This window comes from Dendrobates tinctorius, unplaced genomic scaffold (genome assembly GCF_039654945.1).
Source record: "Dendrobates tinctorius isolate UK_male_01 unplaced genomic scaffold, ASM3965494v1 ptg000039l, whole genome shotgun sequence".
NCBI classification, from domain to species: domain Eukaryota; kingdom Metazoa; phylum Chordata; class Amphibia; order Anura; family Dendrobatidae; genus Dendrobates; species Dendrobates tinctorius.
The window spans coordinates 1196315-1220756 of record NW_027361707.1 but is presented as its reverse complement, the minus strand read 5'-3'; the positions used below and the strand labels follow the sequence as shown (position 1 = coordinate 1220756).

The 24442-nt window shown below is 43.3% G+C and overlaps 1 protein-coding gene across 10 annotated transcripts in view; it reads left to right on the top strand.

Moving 5' to 3' along the window:
* Nucleotides 1–23554, top strand: part of CTBP1 (C-terminal binding protein 1) — a 287700-nt gene extending 264146 nt beyond the window's left edge. For 8 of the 10 annotated variants that reach the window (XM_073574409.1, XM_073574404.1, XM_073574411.1 and 5 more), the window contains 7 exons: nt 716–860; nt 1437–1643; nt 12164–12378; nt 17752–17882; nt 18337–18464; nt 19085–19202; nt 22246–23554. In XM_073574409.1, coding sequence (XP_073430510.1) covers nt 716–860; nt 1437–1643; nt 12164–12378; nt 17752–17882; nt 18337–18464; nt 19085–19202; nt 22246–22432 — 1131 coding nt within the window. In that variant the 3' untranslated portion in view covers nt 22433–23554. The remainder of the gene's footprint in view (nt 1–715; nt 861–1436; nt 1644–12163; nt 12379–17751; nt 17883–18336; nt 18465–19084; nt 19203–22245) is intronic. The other 2 variants (XM_073574407.1, XM_073574410.1) reach the window with 1 other exon arrangement.
* Nucleotides 23555–24442: the final 888 nt, after the last annotated feature.

The window sequence follows — 24442 nt, the reverse complement described above, 5'->3', positions numbered from 1 at the left end:
TCAATGTAGATCTCTACAATGTGGCTCCTAAAATGTTTCCTGAATACAGTTTACCGTAATAGTTGTCCTTGTATACAGTGGGAAAGATGTCTAAGGATGGAGATTTTTTTTATTTTTTTTTTTTTTTTATTTGGGGTGTTGTCATATCATTCCATAATCTAGAACGTGAGCTAATTCTCTTGCCTGAGGTCCCAGGGTTTCCAGCTTGATTTTTTTTGATAAGCTGTCCAGAAAAATAAAATCGTGGATAGTCAACTTTAACGGACCCATAGTATTTGATCTAGATTTTAAGTGATACATGTCTACATGATACAGATTCCGATTTTGCAGTTGCCTGCACTGTGTGTAATTCTGGCTTCTTGTTTGCTGACTATCCAGGACTTTTTGGGATTGGCAACCCTGCAAAATGAGGTGTGACTCGAAAATGTTGATGCTGGCACAAGACTATTTGGGCTGAACAAAAGAGTAGATGGCAAGTAGGGAAGAAAGCTTCCACCAGTTTCTTCAATCTGTCCACAAAAATTTCTCCTGGTGGACCAAAACCAGTGTAAGGAGACCATCAGTGTGTATTATTGATGCCTTCACAACTTTGATGGAGGGTATTTGAGCAGCACTTGTTAGACAGACTATTGTTGGGTTTAAATTGTCTGCTGAATTCTCAAAATACTATTGACCCTGGCTTGTGGTGTTTTTTATTTTTATTTTTTTATTTCAGGTACTAAATGAGGCAGTGGGTGCCTTGATGTATCACACGATCACTTTAACAAGAGAAGACTTGGAGAAGTTTAAGGCGCTACGAATAATAGTCCGGATCGGGAGCGGGTTTGACAACATTGACATCAAATCGGCTGGAGATCTAGGTATATGGTATATTTTTTCCATTTTTAACATGCGCTGAAAACAAATCTGATACCTTCAGAATTTATGGTTACGGCGAAGCTGTGCAGTATGGGGAATTTTCAGACATAAATCTTCATGAAAGAGTTGTAGAGTTGGCAGTTGTTGGGGGATTAAACCGCTAGAATGAGACTTGTCTGTGAGACACAAATGGGAGGGGGGGGGGGGGGTTTAAAGTGGCCAAAAAAAGCGCAAATTTGGTCACGGAGAATCAGGACTTAAGTTTTATAAGTTTCCTGTTTAAACTGGTGGCTTTGTTGTTTTTTTTCTGGCCAACACACTGAAGTGGCCACTCTTGACGTGGAGCCTACCTCAATGGCAATCTAAGGATATAACTGATGAAAACCGCCCGCTTTAAGGCCATACGCACAACACATAACAAATGTGGCTATTTCGGAGGTTGTTGTGACACATTAGGATTGTTGGTTGAGTGACCTTTCCATTTGAGACCAATTTTATTATGTGCAAAGAACTATTCATCCCTTTTATGCTTTAGTATTAATATCTGATATCTTGCGATCACTTGACTATCAATCCAGGTATAGCGGTGTGCAACGTGCCAGCAGCGTCCGTAGAAGAGACGGCGGACTCTACCATGTGCCACATTTTGAACTTGTACAGGAGAACCACGTGGCTGCACCAGGCGTTACGAGAAGGCACAAGGGTCCAGAGCGTGGAGCAAATTAGAGAAGTTGCATCTGGAGCTGCTCGAATTCGGGGAGAGACCTTGGGCATTATAGGACTGGGTAAGCTCCTTGCTAAAAGTAATAACCATTTTCTAAAATAAGAGACCTAGACAATAGACCGGCTACCCTGGTGGTTTTGTTGTAAAGCCGAAGCTACACAATGGTATCTGCGAAAAGTCCAACTAGCCGGTCAGAATCTCATGTCTATGTTCAGCTTTGTCTAAATTGCTTTTGGACGTTTTGGGTCCATAATGCTTTACGGCTGTCTGTTTCCTGTCCCTTTTTGATTTCCATGGGTAGGAGCCTTTATCTTTTCTCCTTTTTGAGAAGCATATAGATTACTCGCTTGCATCACTAAATATATTTTAACAATATTAGTTGAATAGGAGATGTGCTTCAGTACTTGGCAGCAACCACTAGACTGGTTGGATGTAAACTGGGAACGTTCAGCGTGAAAAATAGCTGGCTGGGTGTGGGACCTCCAGTTTTGGAATTGATGACTTATCCTGTGTGTTCCTATTTTATTGCATGAAAAAATTGTTTGAAACAATTGAAAAACAGAACTTTAATTGATTCAGAAACCTTTGATTAGAGGTCAGACATTTCCTGTACTTCTTGACAAGGTTTGCACACACTGCAGCAGGGATTTTGGCCCCCTCCTCCATACAGCTCTTCTCCAGATGTTTAAGTTTTCGGGGCTGTCGCTGGTCAGCATTGTTTCAGCTCCCTCCAAAGATTTTCTATTGGGTTCAGATCTGGAGACTGACCAGGCCACTCCAAGACCATGAAATGCTTCTTATAGAACCATTCCTTAGTTGCCCTGGCTTTGTTTTGGCTCATTGCCATGGCCTATCTTCAGCGCTCTGATAGAAGTAGGTTGTTGGTCAAAATATCATGATACGTGACCCCTCCCATACGGTGCAGTCATTCTGTCCCCTTTTGCAGAAAAGCACCCTCAAAATGTTATCCCTACCATGCTTCATGGTTGGGACAGTGTTCTTTGGGGTGTACTCCTTTCTTCCTCCCGAACAGTGAGTGAATTAGGTAACAAAGTCCTCTTTTGGTCTCATCTGACCACATGTCCGTCCACCTTGCCTCCTCTGAAGGAGAGAAGGGACAGTGGGACCTTTTTGTGCCCTGCAGGGATTTATTCCAAGACAGCGTAGCATTACTAACGGTAATGACTGAGACTTTGGTCCCAGCTGTCTTCAGGTCATTGACCAGGTCCTCCAATGTAGTTCAAGGCTGATTCCTGACCTTTCTCAGAATCGTCCTTCAAGGTGAGGTCTTGCATGGAGCCCCAGACAGAGGAAAATTGATGGTCATCTTGTTTTTCTTCCGTTTTCTAATAATTGTACCAACTAGTTGAGCGACTTTGGTCGGATCGGGTTTCATGAAACAAAATTTGAGTCGGATGAAACTGGTCCGACTAGGGCAAAAAAAGTCGGAGTTGCGTCAGAAACCCGACCCCAATGCAAGTCAATGGGGAATAAAAGTCGGTATTGAGCGGATGACATTAATCCACTCAATGCTGACTCTTATTTCCCATTGACTTGCATTGGGGTCAGGTTTCGGACGAAACTCCGACTTTTTTTGCCCTAGTCGGACCAGTTTCATCCGACTCAAATATTTCATGAAACCCGATCTGACCAAAGTCGCTCCACTCTAGTACCAACAGTTTTTTGCCTTCTCACCAAGCTGCTTGTCTATTGTCCTTTAGCCCATCTCAGCCTTGTGCAGGTCCTACAATTTTGTCCCTTGTGTACTTGGGCAGCTCTTTGGTTTTGGCCGTGGTGGAGAGGTTGGTGTGATTGAACTCATTACTTGTATAAAAGACACCTGTCCACACTCAAACAGGTGCAATTAACACAGGTAATGAGTGCAGAGTAGGAGGACTTAAAGAAAAACTAACAGGTCTGAGAGCCAGAATTCTTGTTGGTCGGTGATCAAATAATTTGCATTTTATTGAATGAATATGTATGTAAAAATCATACAATGTGATTTTCTGATTTTTATTTTTAGATTGTCTCACAGGTAAAGTGAGAGGAAAAAAAATACATACCTCTCCATTCTTTGTAGGTGGGAAAACTTGCAAAATCAGCAGTGTATCAAATACTTAATTTACCGTGTGTGAGGGGAAAGGCAGAACAGAGGGGGATGCGGCAGCACATACACTCTAAAATCCTTCTCAAGATGAGCTGGACTACCAGCTCCCTGAGGGATATAATTACAGCTGCCATTGATCTCTATGGGGGCTGAAGGAACAAAGTAATAGGCACAAACCCCCCTGGTGATGCCTTCTAGTAAGCATTTATCACCATAGTGCTGGATTCACATCTACACTGCTCAGTACTTCTGTATATTCACCTCCATTCTACTGTTGCTTCTAAATGTTACATGGAGCTTGAAGGCAAATATTCCTGCTCCCCTAAGTAGTCAATGTCTCCCAGCATGAATTTCTCCCCACTAGCTCAGTCAACAAAGACTGAGTGAGCCTGCGAGGATAAAAACTGGTGTAAGCAGGATACAAGTCTTAAATTGGTCAAAAATGGCGTTATTACTGATGTACACACAATCACTTATGGACAATGATCTGAAATGGTGGCCCCCCTCTAAGGAAAATAAAATAAAACTGCATGTTACATTCCTGGCCTTCATGTATTTACAGCCGGCCATACACTGAAGATGGCTGTCGGCCTACTAAGCGTTCAGTTAAGTCAACGCTTCGGACGTCCTCTATGGAGTTTGTTTTTCGTCAATGGGAAAGTATATTGCTGCAAAGGATTGGGCATATTAAAATCCAGCATGCCCAATCCATTAACCTGCCCCACCCCAATATCTTGGGTTAGATGGTTATATAGACAGAACTCAGATTTAGTGGGACAGACACAACTCCTACCAATAGATGAGTAATCTATTTTTATGTTCAGTATTTTTTTATTTTTATTTTTTTCTGTTTTCTTTCCCTGATGTGCTGGCAACGGGAAATATCTAGTTAGTGATGGAGAATGGGCATCGAGACCATTGCTGTTGAAACTTGGCAGCGCTGATCTCCCCGGTTCAGATTTAATTTGTTGTGCCAAATTCTCCATTACAGCTTGGACAACAATAAAAGCAGATGCAGAACCCGACCTGACAGGTTCTGGCTCCTGCATTATTCACGTGTGTGTGTGTGCTAGGATTTCCATTGGGCCCAGGAGCTGAGAGCACTGCCCAGGCTGTTACTTCCAAGTAAAAGGGAAAAGTTTTAGACTAGCTAGAGCTACACTGCTCAAATAAAGGGAACACTTAAACAACAGAATCTAACACCAAGTAAATGAAACTTCTGTGAAATCAAACTGTCCACTTAGTAAGCAACACTGATTGACAATCAATGTCACATGCTGTTGTGCAAATGGAATAGACAGCAGATGGAAATTATTGGCAATTATCAAGACACCCTCAATAAAGGAGTGGTTCTGCAGGTGGGGACCACAGACCACTACTCAGTACCAATGCTCTCTGGCTGATGTTTTGGTCACTTTTCAATGTTGTCCTTTCACACTCATGGTAGCATGAGACAGACTCTACAACCCACACAAGTAGCTCAGGTAGTGCAGCTCATCCAGGATGGCACATCAATGCGAGCTGTGGCAAGAGGCTGGAGTGCTACCAAGAGACAGGCCAGTACACCAGGAGATGTGGAGGGGGCTGTAGGAGGGCAACAACCCAGCAGCAGGACCGCTACCTCAGCCTTTGTGCAATGAGGAATAACATGAGCACTGCAAAATGACCTCCAGCAGGCCACAAATGTGTCTGCACAAAATTTTAGAAACCAACTCCATGAGGATGGTCTGAGGGGCCGACGTCCACAGATGAGGGTTGTGCTCACAGCCCAACACCATGCTGGACGCTTGGCATTTGCCACGGAACACCAGGTTTGGCAAATTCACCACTGGCGCCATGTGCTCTTCACAGATGAAAGCAGGTTCACACTGAGCACATGTGACAGACATGACAGTCTGGAGACGCCGTGGAGAGCGATCTGCTGCCTGCAACATCCTTTCATAATGACCAGTTTGGCAGTGGGTCAGTAATGGTGTGGGGTGGCATTTCTTTGGAGGGCCGTACAGCCCTCCATGTGCTCGCCAGAGGTAGCCTGACTGCCATTAGGTACCGAGATGAGATCCTCAGACCCCTTCTGAGACCATATATTTGTGCAGTTGGCCCTGGGTTCCTCCTAATGCAGGACAATGCCAGACCTCTTGTGGCTGGAGTGTGTCAGCAGTTCCTGCAAGATGAAGGCATTGAAGCTATGGACTGGCCCGCCCGTTCCCCAGACCTGAATCCGATTGAGCACATCTGGGACATCATGTCTCGCTCCATCCACCATCACGTTGCACCACAGACTGTCCAGGAGTTGACAGATGCTTTAGTCCAGGTCTGGGAGGAGATCCCTCAGGAGGCCATCCGCCGCCTCATCAGGAGCATGCCCAGGCGTTGTAGGGAGGTCATACAGGCACGTGGAGGCCACACACAATACTGAGCATCATTTTGACTTGTTTTAAGGACATTACATTCCACTTTAATTTTGTGACTCCAAATCCAGGCCTCCATTCGTTAATACATTTGATTTTCATTGATTTGTGTTTTTGTTAGCGCATTAAGCTTTGTACAGAACAAAGTATTCAATGAGAAGATTTCATTCATTCTGGTCTAGGATGTGTTATTTGAGTGTGTTCCCTTTATTTTTTTTGAGCATTGTATTTTGCTTCTGCATATTTCATGGAGACGGGAGTTGTCTATTGTAATTTGCCACCTAGTGGTTATGAGTATTAAGTACAGGCGTTGTGAAATGGCATTCCAAGATGGACAGCCAGTTTTATACCATGAATCTTTGTAAGGCTATGTGCCCACGTAGCGTTTAAATCCGGACACTGAAAACCGGACTCCTTCCCAGAAATCGCTCGTTTTTTTTCCATGCGACTTTTACCGTGATTATGTTCGCGATTTTCGTGTGCGATATTCAAGCACTTTCCAAGCGATTTGAAGCATCGCTTGGAAAGTGATTGACAGGTTGGTCACACTCGTCAAACATAGTGTTTGACAAGTGTGACCAGGTTTTTACTATTGAGGCCGCCTATGCAGCATCAATAGTAAAAAGAATGTAAAAAATAAATAAAAAAAATCTGGATATATTTACCTTCCGACGTCCCGCACAGTCTCGGCGACGCTCCCGTTCCCAGTAATGCCTTGTGAGACCTGTGATGACGTTGGTCTCACATTGCTATAGCGATGTCGCGAGACTACGTCATCACAGGTCTCGCAAGGCATTACTGGGAACGCTGAGGCTGGGAATGCAGCGCGGGACGCCGGAAGGTAAATATACCCCGATTTTTCGCAGCAAAAACGCTTAAAAATCGCATCATGGGCACACAGCCTCAATACCATCTATTATTCATCTTGCGTTGATCCTGAGGCCTACTCGGCTGCACTCACTATTCTGCTGGTGCAGTCACTGTGTACATACATTACATTTCTGATCCTGAGTTACATCCTGTATTATACCCCAGAGCTGCACTCACTATTCTGCTGGTGCAGTCACTGTGTACATACATTACTGATCCTGAGTTACATCCTGTATTATACTCCAGAGCTGCACTCACTATTCTGCTGGTGCAGTCACTGTGTACATACATTACTGATCCTGAGTTACATCCTGTATTATACCCCAGAGCTGCACTCACTATTCTGCTTGTGCAGTCACTGTGTACATACATTACATTTCTGATCCTGAGTTACATCCTGTATTATACCCCAGAGCTGCAATCACTATTCTGCTGGTGCAGTCACTGTGTACATACATTACTGATCCTGAGTTACATCCTGTATTATACTCCAGAGCTGCACTCACTATTCTGCTGGTGCAGTCACTGTGTACATACATTACTGATCCTGAGTTACATCCTGTATTATACCCCAGAGCTGCACTCACTATTCTGCTTGTGCAGTCACTGTGTACATACATTACATTTCTGATCCTGAGTTACATCCTGTATTATACTCCAGAGCTGCACTCACTATTCTGCTGGTGCAGTCACTGTGTACATACATTACTGATCCTGAGCTACCTCCTGTATTATACCCCAGTGGTGGCGCTGCAGGAAGACTTGTACACCTACGGAGTTCTCCCACGTGGGATCGCTGTGATGAACCTTTTTCTTTTCCTGGTTTCTCTTCTCACAAGCACATGATCTGGGTGCACAATACGTCACCTTCTCGGGGATATTATTTCTCTTATAAAGTTGCTGGTCTGATCGCTGTAGATTTATGATCCGCCGACAAATGTGCGGTGTAATCAGGTCTGATGAGACGTCCTTGTAGATGAAGTATTTTTTTTTTTTTTTTTTTTGCAAACCGAGACTTTAATCCATGGGAAGGGAGTGGTGGTGATGGGTGGTGGATTTTCACCAAGTGTCGTATTTCCACAGGGCTGTCTGGCTTTGTCTGTTTCAGTTGACTTAAAGGCCCTCGCGCCGCGCCTCGGCTTCATCTCCTCCGTGCCAAGATCCTGTCTTACAGCCCTTATTGTGAAGCCTGCAGGGGATACATTCCCAGCATCGCAGAACTGTAACGGTTTATCGGCCAAACCTGGCAATTTAATGGTTACTACCGCCACATAGTGAGGCAGTGACCGTCCCTTCACTTTTTTAAAGGAGCACTGCACCTAATAACTATAAAATGCAACTTACAGTTTGTAACTTCTCTGGGTGCCAAATTGGCATGGGAGAGGAAGCCCTACTGCTGAACCCCTCATCCAAAAGTCCAGCCAGCCTTTACTCTGTCTGAAAGGGCTGATACCTGGAAATTAGATTGTTTACTTCTGCCACTTGGTGGCACTTATTGCTCTCCATTCTAGCTGCCAGAACATCAAAGCTCCCCCTAATGGATGCAGCAGGTAGTCTAAATACTTAAGCTCCCACTAGTGGTGATCGTAAGTTATCTGAATGGGCTCCCTCTAGTGGTGGTCGTGAGTAATCCAAATGGACTCCCTCTAGTGGTTGGCAAGGGTAATCTGCAAAAATGGGCTCCCTCTAGTGGTGGACGTGAGTACCCCAAATGGGCTCCCTCTAGTGGTGGTCGTGGGTAATCTGAATAAATGGGCTCCCTCTAGTGGTGGTCATGGGTAATCCAAATAAATGGGCTCCCTCTAGTGGTGGTTGAGTACCCCAAATGGACTCCTTCTAGTGGTAGTCATGGGTAATCCAAATAAATGGGCTCCCTCTAGTGGTAGTTGTTGGTAATACGAATAAATGGGCTCCCTCTAGTGGTGGCTGTAAACAGCCTGAATACTTAAGCTTTCACTTACAGTGGCAGCAGGCAGAGCTAGAATTTTTCAGGTGGTGGCTGGCAACCAGAATTGCATTTCTGGCAACCTGCTGCCATCACTAGGGAGAATCTATCATGCAACTCTTAAAGATTCTTTAAGGGAGGCGGGAGCTGTTTTGCCATATAATTTTGGAATCTTAAGCAATTGGCCATTTTCCAATGATACAATCTGGTGTGAAGAAAAATAAATAAAAAAATCGTCACTTTGATATTTTACCAATATTTATATTGGTAAATTGGAGACCTTTTTAGTTCCACAATTTTTGCCCCAATGCCATCCAAAATGTTGGTTTAGTGCGAGTTTTTACCACTCGTCTACCGAAGTACTCTCCTCCTTCAGACCTCATAAACCTCAAGATGCCCCGAGTATTTAGGAAGTGAAGCTGCCTGTAATGGCACATAGAAGCGCAGCAGAAGAATATGACAACGGCGCCTGTCAGGAGAGCGGGTGAACCGCTGTGGATGGTGAGGGCGCTCTCGCTATCCACAGCGGTTCACCCACTATCCACAGCGGATCTCTTGAGGTTTGAGGTCTGAAGAAGGTCCTATTTGAGACTGAAACATTACACTATTAACCTTTCTGGATTCCCATCTTGAAAATAAGTGAGGGGTTTTTTTTTTTGTTTTTTTTCTTCGCCTTGAGTGCCGGATTTTTTCTTCTGCATTTTACTGCAATTGGTAGCCCTTTTCTGTGCACCTCCCGATTATATTTCGGAGTGACGTGTCTCCTGATTTACTGTGTTACAACTAAAAACCTACAGAATTTGTTAAATTTGCCATATATATGAAAAGGTGAAAAAACCAAACCCTTCACATAAAAGGGATGTGTCATTGGAAAACTATTGTTTAAATTTGGTATTTTAATATGATCCGATACAGTGGATTTAAAATTATAAACTTGGCGTCGGGTTTGAAGTGTTGACCGTGCGCCTCCATGTCAGATCCAACCCCATAAATGTGTTTTGATTTTTTTTTTATTTTTCTGCAGTGATTTCTTTATATGGACAGCAATATTAGTAGGTTTACAACATCTACAGTCATTGGAAGGCCTTGTCCTGCCTTGTGAGGATTTGGACGTCTGTATGACTGCTGACGGCTTAGTGTGAGACCACACACATTTTTCTCTCTTATACCAGAGAATCCTGACTGTGTGTGGTGCGCACCCTGCAAGGCTCCAGAAGTCTGCAGTCGATGCACGCACTGCATACTGTCAGGCTTCTCCAGTTTTGCTGGAGTGAACGTGTTGGTGGCATAACTTAAAGTTCTATGGGCCTCCAGGCAAAAGTTTGATTGTCATTATGCCGCCTTTATTTATGTTGCTGAAATAAAAAGGTCCCAGTGGCCCTGCCAGGGCCTATAAACTGATTCCCGTTTCCTTATTTTTTAAATTTAATTATAGAACATCTCAGTGCAGTACTAAGAGTGGTTACATTATTCAGAAGTTTTACTCAGAAAACAAATCCCTAGTCTTATCAAGCAAAGTTTGCTGTTCACATATCGCCACACCATGACCGTATGACACCACCATGTAGTGTCTGATGGAAGTTGTGTTCAGACAAAACCCACTACTATAAAAACCAGTATACTAAGTGACAGAAAAGTGATTAAAAAAACCTTCATCACAAACTAGTGATGACTGAATAATACCACCAGGAAAATACATAATATCTACAGAGCTCCTGTGTAGTGTGCTGCATTTGCTGTATACCATCTCCAGAGCTCCTGTGTAGTGTGCTGCATTTGCTGTATACCATCTCCAGAGCTCCTGTGTAGTGTGCACTGCATTGGCTGTATACCATCTCCAGAGCTCCTGTGTAGTGTGCTGCATTTTCTGTATACCATCTCCAGAGCTCCTGTGTAGTGTGCTGCATTTGCTGTATACCATCTCCAGAGCTCCTGTGTAGTGTGCTGCATTTGCTGTATACCATCTCTAGAGCTCCTGTGTAGTGTGCGCTACTGTATACCATCTCCAGAGCTCCTGTGTAGTGTGCGCTACTGTATACCATCTCCAGAGCTCCTGTGTAGTGTGCTTTACTGTATACACAGGAGCTCTGGAGATGGTAGTGTGCTTTACTGTATACCATCTCCAGAGCTCCTGTGTATCTAGTGACTCAGTAATGACTTCTCCAATTGGAGTTGGTCATTTTCTTGTGTCGCAGTCCTCTGACTGGTCTCAGCCATAACTTGTCTGGTACGTCTTGTAGACCCTTCTAGCTAATGGCTTCCAGAGCCACTTTTCTGCCCATCCGATGCAGTGTAGAAAAGTACTAGTGTTACCTCGTTGCCCATCACAGTAACCGCACCTTTCTTGCCTTGTTCCTACACACTTCCTCAATCAGATTCCCCCAAAAAGAACAGTAGTGATGTCCGCCCTTACGGTAGAAATGTGCTCCCCTGTTGCCACATGTAGAATTGATGTAATGGGCTACGTTACTAATTTCACCTATTCTGTACATAAGAGGTTGGCCACTACTTTTATCGTTTGATCTTTCATTAGAATAAGTCATTAATTTCTGATCGTCCGGAGTCTGACATCTGGCACCTCCGCCTACCGGGTGTTCTTGGTGGCAGTGGCCACCAGCCGTAATTGCTTAGTTTGCTGATGGCGGCAGCGGCCAGGTACTGCACATCTGACTCGGGTTAATTTTGAGTGTAAGGCGGGTGTGCGGAACTGATCTGCGACCACGACCTGAAGACACAGAAGATAGAGCTGCTGTTTAATCTGAGCAGTATGCTCAATTGCAGAATCTTCTGACAGATTCCCTTCTGTGCTACGAAAGCTGCCAACGTGATGCTGTTTTGCGTAATGCATCCATATCTCATGTTCTCCAGGGTTCATGGCACTGTGGTCTGATTCACCTGCTGTTTCTAGGTGCAAATGAAATCTGCTTTAGTGTTAAGTCAGTATCTTTCAATTGATCATTGGTCAAAGAGCTTCCTACTTCCACACAATGTTTTGCCGAAGCAGCATATAGTCAACTAGTCCCTCAAGACAGTGGGTCCTACTCTAACATCTGTTTAAAAATGTGGTACATTGCCTGACCCTGGATCTTGTCCTGTAAATTTACCCCTAGAAGGAGCAAACTTGGCGAAACCCATGGTAGGGCAGGAGACTGGCATGCTGAGTAGTTTTTATAATGTGATGGTAAATGTTACTTGCTCATGATATTTGTCTTCAGTGCGTTGACTTTTTCCATGTTCTTGTCTTACAGGACGGGTTGGTCAAGCAGTCGCACTAAGGGCAAAGACTTTTGGTTTTAATGTTATTTTCTATGACCCTTACCTGTCAGATGGCATCGAGCGGGCTTTGGGTCTGCAGCGGGTCAGCACTCTACAGGATCTTCTGTTTCATAGTGACTGTGTAACTCTGCACTGCAGCTTAAATGAGCACAACCACCATCTTATTAACGACTTCACCATCAAACAGGTAGGAGCCCGGCACGTACAGTTGGGAGGTGCGAAGAGCTGAAACAGCGCATGTAGGTTTTGGCACTCTACTTGAGACCCCATTTTTTTTTTTTATGTGAGTTTACCTTGTAAATGGTCTTTGGATATCTTGCTTCTGAATATTCATTGTGTTGACTATGATGCCCCCGTTGTCGCTGTTGTGTCCTGTTCTTTGTGTCTGGAGAACCCTAAAAGTTTGGAGGATTTTTTTTTTTTCACTTTGGTTTTTCCCTCATGGAAGTGCTTGTACCAAAAGTCAATTGCCATGGATGTAGCAATTTGGTCCCACGGATGGCCATAAAGTACCATTTCTATCAGCTTTATCCAGTCCCAATTACCAGGTTTGGGAGGTCTGAGGGCAACAAAATTGGTCCACACCTCCCAAGTTGAGGGGTAGCTGATCGCTGCACGCCATGGAGTTGGGGAACAAAATTTTGCATGTTATTGTCTTGGGATTGAGGACCAAATTTCTGTACCTACAGTTGAAAGGCTGAGGGCATCCAAATTGAGGCAATGGTCGAGTGGCCCAATTTACCGCCCCACGTTGATGTGAGTGGGGACAGCTGCTGCACGCCATTACATTGGGGTGGAATGAGACTAAAATGCACAACCCTTTGCCAAAAGGGAAAAAGCAGATTGGGCAACCCACAGCCATTAGGTCATTATCCACCACCGTAATGCCATGGGGGAATCTAAACAGCTGCACCTATGCCATGTTGGAAACCAAATTACATAACCCATTTGGTGGTGCCAGATACCCCCTAAACAGTATTGTGGGGGACTCCAGGCATAACTGCCATTGTTTTGGAGTTCCACGGTAATTGGGTGGTGGAGGGGTGGACACCAGGTGCCAGCTCCCAGAGAAACCAGTTTAGCAATCAAATGGAAAGACACCAGGTGCCCAAGGGAAGTCGGGTTGGGTCTACGTTCCAGCTGGGATTTCACAAGGTTTTTGTGGAGGCAGCGAGTGTTCAGCCGGGGAACCAACCAAATGTCCATTGGTAGTTCATCGGGGAGGAATGGTCTCTAAAATTCCTATTTTCCCTTTAATCCCGAAGTCTTAGTGATGTATTAAGGCTGGAGTCACACCCTCGCCTGCCAGCGTCTCATCCAGAGCCTACATTCGGGAAGATATTTAATCATTGCTGCTAGGAATCAATATTACTGTGTGTATACCGCAGATCAAATGTCGGTGCCGAGACACCCCAACAATCAACACCATGGATCACGGGAGGGACTTTTATTGATTCAACTAACTCCTACAATCCAGAAATAAATGGAGATGGATATTGTTATATATAGCACTGTATATTTTAGCCAAATGTGGGCTGACACTATCTTCTACATACATGTAGGTCATCTTCAGACTTCCCGGTGTCAGTAATCTGTGCCGTGACAACGGCGTCTGATCGTCCTATGGAGTACTGTTGAGTGTTAAATGCCAAAAGAATTTGACAAATTCCATATTTTGGGGTGTATTATGGGGATATTTAAGCTCCGCACCCATAAGTGCTCTGGAATGCCCCCAAAATTACCAGGACTAACCACTTTAGGTGTAATTTTTATGTCCCAAAATCTTTATTGGCCTTCAACAAAGGCTCTTGGCAAGTAGGAATTTTAGATTTTTAGGCAATGTGATCAGAAGATAACCTGATATATTTTTTTTTTTTCACAACTTCCACTAAGGCTTTTTTTTTCTTAGACTCCTTTCTTTTTGGCTTTCAGGAAATTCACATGTACATTAGCAGCAATAAACAGGGAGGGTCTAAGTCATCCTTTTTGAATCGACGCTGCTAATGTGTGTGCAGAGGTCATTGTGATAGGAGGGAAGTCGGTTGGTTGGCTCCATGCTGCCTTTTGTGATTGGAAGTGTTATCCGCTGTGTATAGAGATTAGTGATGAGTGAATGTGATCTGATAAGGTGTATTTTGAGCATGCTCCTGTGCTAAATGTTTGAGTCCTCGCATCTGCGTACCTTTCAGCTGTTCGACAGGCGCGACACATGCAGCTGCAGGGACTCTAACTTTCTTTTTTTAAGCACTTTGAAGACACACGGTTGGCACATAAGCATGCTCGGAGAATACCTTATCTGAGCACGTTCGCTCATCACTAAGATGTTGCCCGTCATTGTAATGCTGTTTGATAATGAGACTGCTTAAAATTCTTGAAGAATCAAAATAAGAAAATTACACAACACCTGACTTCATGGGTACCATAATGCACCTCTCCAAAATAACAGGTGACCAGGTATTATGGGATCTGAGCTAACTGCAGAGGCGGCAGAATTTTGATTGCAGCTCTGGGTGTTACAGCTTAAGCTGTAATGTGACGCTAGTAAAGCAAACATTATGGGGCAACAATATGAAGTGTAAAAGCCGTTGGGTTGTATAAGGAGCCAGGAACGACTCTACTACATCCGTTTATATCCATTAGAGCCGACACAACCACAAATCAAAGGCCCAAAGTCAAGGCATCTAATGCAAGTGAGTAAATAATTGAAGGCGTAGTGCTGTATACCTCCGGCCTGGCCTTCACATGGTGGGTAGGTGAACATAAAATATGCATGTCTAACATCTCAACCTCTCCTCTTCTTCCAAGCTCTACTCTCTGACCCTTCCATATCCTACAGATTAAGTTTTTGTTCGGGACTTCGTTCACACCTCATCCTTTGTGTACCTGGCCAAGGAACGTTTAAGACTTGAGTTGACCCAGAAAAACGTGTGAACTAGTATCAGTTCAGAAATGTAACTTTACTGCCAGAGCAAGATTGGACCATAAGAATCTAAATTAAAGGATATTTATCATTTAGCTTGCATGATGTATGTGTATATTAAGGCTCGGACTGGCCGATTGCAGAAGAGGAGAATCCTCTGGTGGGGCCCCCCCCCATGTAAGAATGCACTCACCATTCCACCTATGTGAGAAGTAGCTGGCTCAATACATTTGTTTCACTATATACAGACGAGGGCATCATCTCAAAATTCGTTCATTATATAGAAACCGTTTGTGAATGATGGTAGTGTGATATCTTCACGTAGCTGAATAGTGGGCCACCGTAGTCCTGTTACTGGTGACCTCTTGGCATCTGTTTGCCACTGTGTATATTCTATACAGTGCCAGACAAGGATAGAAAACCGGCCCTGGGATTTGAAGATACACAGGTACACTATACCAATACTGAAATACAATAAATACCGCCAAACCATAACCAAATATTACCAACATATACAGCAATATTAACCAAAATCTCTGTACTACAATTGATCCGCACCAGTGCGGTGCAGCCACATAATGACAATGTTACGGACATTCAGTGGATTAATTAGTAAAGTTACACCTATATGGTCAGTGACGTTCTCGCTGATCATAGTTATAATTTTTTTCCCTTTTCGGGTCAGTCCAGACCACCATGACAACTTCTTTCATCCATAAATTCTGCAGGGATGTTAAGACCTCTTTTGGCTTCCTGCTCTTCCAGCACGGGCTTCACATTTCTGACCTCTACACAAACCATAAAGTGCCCTAGACTGTAATAGTGGCCCCAGTGTGCCCTGTATAGAAATAGTACCCTCCTACTGTCCCATGCTGTAAGTGCCCCTACAAAGTAGTAATTTTTCCTCACCTTCCGCTTGGTAATGTCACCGGTCAATGCTGCCCCATTGTACTTTTTTTTTTTTTTTTTTTTTTTTTTTTTTTTTTTTTATAATAAAGCCCTTAATTGTGCCTCCACAATAGAATGCCCCTGTACCGCCTTAATTATAAGGATAACAGCTGGGGGGGGGTTACGCAGATCCCACCACTGTTACCACTTGGTCACTGATGACAGAAAGATCACGCAGATCTCATTGCTGCCACCAGTTTGTCAGGAGAACGCTATTCCACTGCCTCCATTCATCAGGACAATTAGTGACAAGGCTGCGGCTGCTTCCACTACTATGCTGGTTATTGGGGAGCTCGGTGAGCGTGTATATTCACTGCCGATTCCAAGTCGTGGAGTGTATATGTATGTATGTATTTTTATTACACCTCATCATGGTGACTGCTAATGTGACAAGAAATAAAGGAGATATTAGCTTCCACCGCTAACTGTTTATATAGGCCAATTAGACACCTGTTACAGATGGCGTATGGCTTCAGGGGTGCGGTTTACAGAGCAAAAGGAACTGAGCTATTCAAGCTTGTATATTTAATCCAGAAAGGTAGGCAGTGTATGGCTCTTATCTGTATGGAGGAAAACTCCGATTGGGAAAATGGTGTGCTCTTGCAGAGCGCTCTCTTCCAGAATGAACAAAGACAGAGACCCAAACTTTCATTTTATTAGCTCGAGGCTACGCCCACATACCTCCCCTTGGGAGCTGGTTGTGGGATGTGCTGGGTCCCTCACAATTCCATGAGATCCCCCAACTTGCAGCATATCTTCGCCCCAAGAGGTCCTATGCAGCAGATTGTCAGTGTCTTTATCGTGACTTTCTTTTATATTGGGATAAAACATGGCCTGGATATCATCACCTATCGGACTGTTATATTGGGGGGGGTGTTACAGTGATGCGTGTAAATGTGGTGTTTGTCCCAAATATATCTCCCATAAACATCAGATCGATGCGAAACCCAATATTGACCACTGGCTACAAAGTCTAAGACTATTTGATCTGAGGAAGCTCTAGCCCTGGGAACAGCACTTCCCCCTCATGACCCACAAAGGTTATCCTACAGTCACTAAGTGATGTGACCCACCGCTGCACTTGCCCGCTCTGGCCCTAGTGCTATACACAATAGGATATTTTACAACCTCACTTATTTTATCCCATTTCCGATAACGTCCTTGTTTTTGCTTTTCTGGTGGCTGTTCACTCCCTCTAGTGGTCACAGGACATGGCACACTCTGCATTTCGGAGCTTATTCTTCTTACCAGCATTTCTGCTGTAGCCACGTTGACCTGTAGTCCTCCTTGTGCTCATCACTGATCAGCCGATTGTCCTATTTAAGAAATTGTTCACACTCAGAATTCTGAATCTTGTTATGGTTTTTTCATAAGGTTTTTCAGAGGTAGAAGTGTCTACTTCTGCAGATGGGGAAAGGGGCACTGGATCAGACCTACCTCCTCCCTTTCCATTTGTGTAACGCTCTCATCATAGCCCCGAGAGGAGCAGCGTAGCAGGACTTCATACCACCGCTATTCACCACAGATCTAATATACCATACAGCGCGTAGGTAGCCGTGCCTTGCGTCGAGCACAGTGTGGCGCCACTTTAAACAAAGGTCAGCCCAGCTTCTAACTATAGCCATAAAATGGGGGAGATCCTAGTATCTGAACTTATAGAGACCATCAAACCAGAACCTTATATCTTTACAGATGAGGCAAGGAGCGTTCCTGGTAAACACAGCCCGAGGCGGCCTGGTGGACGAGAAGGCGCTAGCACAAGCGTTGAAGGAGGGAAGGATACGAGGAGCCGCATTAGACGTCCATGAATCTGAACCTTTCAGGTATTGCGTGTTTTGCCACCATTTGTCCTTGAGTGGCCTGTTTTCTAAGAATGTTTAGAAGTTATTTTCCAAGTCATGTCTCTGATCATTCTGCCAACTAGAATGGCACATACCAGCTTGTCCACAACTACAGAAAAAATACAAATTAAAATAAGGAAACCATGAAAACAAGGGGAGGCAGATAAGACACAAAATAATGAAGATAAAAAAACAATACAAAGAGTAACCACCAGATATGTAACTATACCAGGGTAGTAATCTACTACGTATATTCACAAAGGTTAATTACAATTAAATTCTGAAAATTGGATCTACAGACACTTGATGCACTGTAATGCGCACACAGTGCAATGCAATACACAAGAATTAAATCCATACATCTGAAGCTAAAATGGCCGACTATTCTGGCATATCTGAATGTTAAATTCACAAGTCGTCTTTTTTATTCTTTCAGCTTTTCTCAAGGTCCATTGAAAGATGCCCCAAACCTCATCTGCACGCCGCACGCAGCCTGGTACAGTGAACAGGCGTCCATAGAGATGAGGGAAGAGGCAGCCCGGGAGATCCGCCGAGCCATTACAGGTAAGGTTACCGACCTTGGATAACTAGGGAAAAGTGGCTTTTTAAAGGTTGGTGGAGACTTTGCCCCTTCTTCCATTCTGCATACTGTCTGGTGTCATCTGCAGATGACTGGTAACCCTGGTTGAGATATAATTTTACAGATGGGTCAATAAGTTTGGAGTAGAAGAGACGTTCCAATAACGTTAAGCCTATTTAAGATATAGGGCCGTAATAATTTTAAAGGGAAATAAAATAAAAGCCGAGCTGACACCTTATTCCCCATACCGTTCCTTGAATGAACCCTGTCTGCAATGAGCTCCCCCTAGTGGCGACTGTTGGCAGACACTAAACATCATAAATCCATTTTACAGTGAGCTCCCCCTAGTTACAGACAAAAGAATTTTGCTATTCTGCATGGGGAACTAATGGGACCCCTCAGCACAATGCAATCTATACTTAACATGAGAGTGGTCTGTAAAAAAAAAAAAAAAAAACTGTTTTATATTGGGCTGCTGTAATAAATGGGGTGATTGTTATCCAGATGGGTCCGGCTGGCGTAGAATTCGTCATGTCGTTAGATTTGAGCCCACAAATGTGGCCGGTCTACATTATACCAACTTTTTTTTTCCCCTTTCCTAAAGGTCGAATTCCCGACAGCCTGAAAAACTGCGTTAATAAGGATCACCTAACCGCAGCAACGCATTGGGCCAGTATGGATCCAGGGGTGGTTCATCCAGAACTGAACGGAGCTGCGTACAGGTAAATGGAGCGCTCTGCCGGACCGGGGCTGATGCGGGCAATCAGGCGGTGATGTCTGCGTGCTCGAGAGAAGATTTGAAAAGGGGCGTAATGTCGCTTTCACGGTTCTGCAGCTCGTGTGATCTCTAAAGGAGCGAGTGTTACATGTTCAGTGAGCGCCCTCTAGTGGTGACCAAAGACAGAAATGGATCATTGATCCCGCTCCTATAAAGAAGCTCTAGTTAACATATAGGTCTATAGATATTAATCTAAACTGAAATAATAAAAAGCGTGGTTACTTAATGAACGGGTTATTCCTATTTTCATAAATGGGTATTTGGCAGATGGTGCTTGTGAATACAATCAATTTAGCAATTTACTGCTTATTAAAATGTTCAGCCATTCTTAAGATACAAACACTTTTATTTTAAATTTTGTTCAGCAGCGGTGATCGGTCTCCAAAGCAACGAGCTGCAGACAGTATGAAAGAGCCTGTAAGTGCTGCATATGTTCTATTGAGCTTGTAAGCACTGTTTTTCTAGCTCGCCAGAGTAGCTTAATTTCACGGTCACCGCCTAATCCTGGACAGCTTCACTGCACCGCTTACAGGCTTAAGACAGCAGTGGTGGTTGGTCTCCTAGGCAACGAGTTGTAAACTGAAATGGAAAAAAAAATGAATTTCTCAAGAATGGCTGCAAATTAGAGTAAGCTGTGACAGTGCTTGATTTTAAAAGCTTCATCCGATTTATGAAGAGGCCTTTTAAGGCGGATATCAAAATCAAGTTTGCAACTAATCTCCTAAGTCTGTGTAGTGCTTACAATGACCTCTAGATGGCGGTATTTTGGCTAGCCTTTTAATGCAGCGGGCGGGGTCTTGGGCAATAGAATTAGAAATGTCACTTCTGCCGTAACGCCGTCCCATGAAGCTGAAGTGATCGTAAGGGGCTCATGGAAGGAGGGGAAATTTGAGTTCACTTTTGTAAGTGTCAGAGCTGAATTTGCAACAGTCTTCCATAAAAAAACTGTGGCAGAGCTGAATTTGCCACTTTTTTTTTTTTTTTATAAATTTGACTTTGGCCCGTTTTATGTACGATCTGACATGCAACATCTGTAGCATTAAAAATTCCCTTCCCTCTAACACGTCAGCTTGGGTCATTCAGGATTCCTCATCTCATCCATGCAAATGCATTTGTCCCGCTACCCTAGAAGTGTCATCCTGGTAAAATAAAGTCCCCTCCCTGTGTAATTGGGTTCCTGTGGTCATGCTCTATCTGCGCTTCCATCTTCAGGCTAAACTAACTCCCGCTCTCGGTATACATATATTCATGACGTCTTAAATATTTTATGGTGACTAAGGCACAAGACTGCATTAGGCGCACAGTCTTTATCGTCTTGTTATATCGATTTGGATCTCGCGCCTCCCGGAGGAAATGCTGACTATTGTAGGACCAGGGGATTTTCACTCGTTGCTGTATTTTGTGATTATAACCTGATACCGCTCTTCTCTTTGAGAAGCTGCTTGTCGGCCCACAAAATAATAATTTTTTTTAAATCCTGCAAATAGTGCTTAATGGAGCTCGTAAACCATATTATGAGTATAGAGGCTAATAAAAAAAACAAAAAAAAAAAAAACAGGTGTGGTTCACCCTTGGTCATTAGTGAAGGATGTCCATTTAGCTTAATATTTTTTCAGTGCATTTTTTTTTTAATATACCCTTGGATGGTCTAATGTTAAATTGTCCTTTTATATACCATGTCTTGGTGACTGCCATTACCACCATAGACCTACCAGAGCTTATAACCACATTGTGTCTACCTCCTGAGTATAGGAACTGATGGATCGATAAACTAAATAACTTAAATGACGAGGGGTGAAATGCTAGTTACTGGTTTATCTACAATTATAACAAAGTTGTTCTAAACACACCTCCCTTTGCAATTTCCAGTTAATGATTTGCTCGATGGGAGACAAGTCCAGAGACTCTTCAGGCCATGCAGCCTGCTTGTAGTGGCACCAGCAACATGCAACTCGGCATTGTCATCTTGCCAGACTGCTCCTGGCAAACTTTTTCATCTAGTGGTGGAACCAGTGATATGGCCATTTCTCCAATGTAATGTCAAGCTGGAATGGAGACTAGACTCGTCCATCTATCGTACACTATACACCATAATCCCATGTATAGGACCTCTTCATGGCATTGTCCGCATGGTTCCCAGATTAATCGCCAGCTATCATTGCATCCAAGACAAAAGTGAGACTTGTTGCTGAAGAGGACAGACCTCCATTACTCAATCAGTTTCTCTGGTAAGAATATGTGGGCAGCTCCATGAAGAGGCCTTCATGAGGAACAGAGTCCCGCCAATCCTACTCCCCTGATTATGGTGTGGGTTGGTTGGACCCCTCTAGTTTTCATTCCAGGTACACTAACCGCTCTGCACTTTAATCTATATGGTCACAAAACCGGTGGTACATTTTTCAAGATGAGAATGCCAGGTCACATGTTTCTGGTGCTACTGTGAGCAGCCTAAACGGGCTACCACGGCCTACAGAATCTCCAGACTTGTCTCCCATCGAGCACATCTGGGACATCATTGGTTATCAATTACAAAGGAAGCTGCCAGCAGCGGATGTTGATCTGCCCAAGTGCATTCAGCTTCGGCTTATCATTCATCAGACAACCTTTAATAGCCTCGGCTGCCATCAATTGTGGTGTGAGGAATTCTGCATGTGACGCTCACTCAACATTGAAAAAAATCCAGATATTTTTGGTAATTTTCATATCATTAACGCATCTATACTTCCTGGGATTTCTGTAATTCCACCACTTTTCCTTCTTGGTGTTGCAACTTCAATGTTGAGGAGTGTCTACGTGTTCTGGGTCTCGTGTTGGATGATGGCCTTTCTGGAAGACTGGTTTTAGTGGGGGGCACTAAACAGAACTTTGTGATGGAACACATCTTTTCCTCTGAATGCCACCACCCATCACCACCTTATGATTCTCCATTGACCATTTCTTTTGACTTCCATCATTTGGTTGATTTTTGACCCCTGTCGTTATTCCAGCAGGTATCCTCCAGGAGTAGTAAGCGTGGCCCCAGCTGGCATCCCAACGGCAGTGGAAGGAATCGTCCCCAACTCCATGCCTTTATCGCACGCCCATCCGGCCGTGGCCCATCCGCCTCACGCCCCTTCTCCTGTCCAAACCGTCAAACCAGAAGCTGACAGAGACCACCCAAGTGACCAATTGTAGCCAATGACAATAGCAGATGACCATTCCCATGCATAGGAGACCTCGAAGTCAACAAAAGACCAATGATGATACAGCAGAAGCAGGCGGTGTACAAAGAAAAAAAACACAAATGATTCAAAATTCTGAATTTTGGATGGAGGCAAAAATAATGAACTTTCATGCAGATCATAAGTTGTTTTTAGAGTTTTGGGCCAAATATACAGAATACAGAATAAGAAGAGAGGATTTGGCATACTTTTTTTTTTTTTTTTTTTTTTTTTTTTTTTTTTTTTTTTTATATCCCTCCCCATTACTCTTCTCCCATTAAAAAAAAAAGTTGTAGTTTGTCCCTGTTCAGTGGACTGACCTCGCTGTCCTGTGTCCTCCTGTTGGTCCTAAGTTAAGTGAGAGAAGCTAGTAGTTAATTATATCATGAATGTATTTGTCTGTGTACAGTTTTTAGAACATTACAAAAATAAATCGGGGTTTATTTGCATAATTGTCAACGGGAATAACATAAGGGAGGCGTTCGGCAAACCACTTTTGAAATATACAAAAAAGCCTAAAAAAAAAATATACAAAACTATTTTCTTTTATACTTTGACATGCCCAGTAATTATGGCGGTTGACAGACTTCTCAGGACAATACATTTTTTTTCCCCTTTTTTTTTTTTTTTTTTTTTTTTTTTTTTTTTTTAAACTACCTGCTTGTCTTGTGTTTATACTTATGTATTTTTTTTTTTTTCTATAATTTTTGGTTATTTCAGATCCCACTTCCTTTCTCCTTTTTATTTGACATGAAAGCCCTTATTTCAGACATGACATGATTTTTTTAATTTTTTTTTTTTTTTTTTTGTTTAATGAATTTGATTTCATATAAATGAGCATAAAGCTTGTCACTAGTTTAAAAAAAAAAAAAAAAAAAAAAAAGAAAAAATATATATATTATTGGTGGTATGCGGGAAATCTAGACTACTGAAAGGTAGTACATTTCATTGCCTACATTGATTCCTTCCTGGTAATGTGGTAGGCTAGCAATATATATTTTATTTTTTTTTTTTTTGTTAAAATCATGTTTGTGCGTGTATCCATTTGTATGAATTATTTTAAAGGAATAAAAAATGAAAAACCCCAGATGTTTAATAGGTTGCATCAGGTTTTTTTTTTTTTTTTTTTTTTTAAGCTGAAAAATGTCATGAGTAGAGATGGGCAAACCCGAACAGTAAAGTTTGGCACCTGTACCGAACACCTACTGTTTGGGCACGGATACCAAGCACTGACTTCACAAGTAAGTCCGTGTTACTGTTCAGGTTCGACTGCCCGAACACCAGGTGTTTGTCGTGTTGTCATGTGCTTGGCAGCGCAGCAAACACTACTGATTGGCTTACCGCCAATCATTACCGCCGGTCAGGCAGCCACAATTCCCACACTGTCAAATGCAGCGTGAACCTGCAGCGGTTGTCAAAGGTAAAAGGTTGCCCTCCGGTCACTGGTGTCTGCTGATGGGACTACTGCTCCCATCAGCTGCTGCCGCTAATAAGAAACTATACGAAGAATTAGTCCTCCAATAGATTTGCATATAAAATGTAAATTTTATTGAGACATATTAAAAATCTCTTTAAAGGATGAGAACATACAGGAAAAAAAAAGCCAACACTGAGCAGAGAGCTATTAGACAATTGGAGGACTAATTCTTTGTGCAGGTTCTTTCTGCTGTCGCAGTCCTCGGTGTTCACATTTAGGGCACTTTTGTGCTGCTCAGAAAAGTAATACTCCCATCAGCCACTCCAGCTCTCAATCAGCGTGTGCTGTAACTAAATGAACAGGGGGAAACTGCGTGGCTTCCCCTGTATTTTTTGATGACCGGCCAGGCGACCCTCAGCCGTCAGCATTAACAAGGCTGGTTATGAAAAATGGAGGTGACCCCACTTCGAGAGAGAGATAGATATAGATATATTTACCTCCAATCACAGCTGCTGGCTCACATTGTCATTTGACAATGTGGAAACCGTAGCTGTCTGACTGGCGATT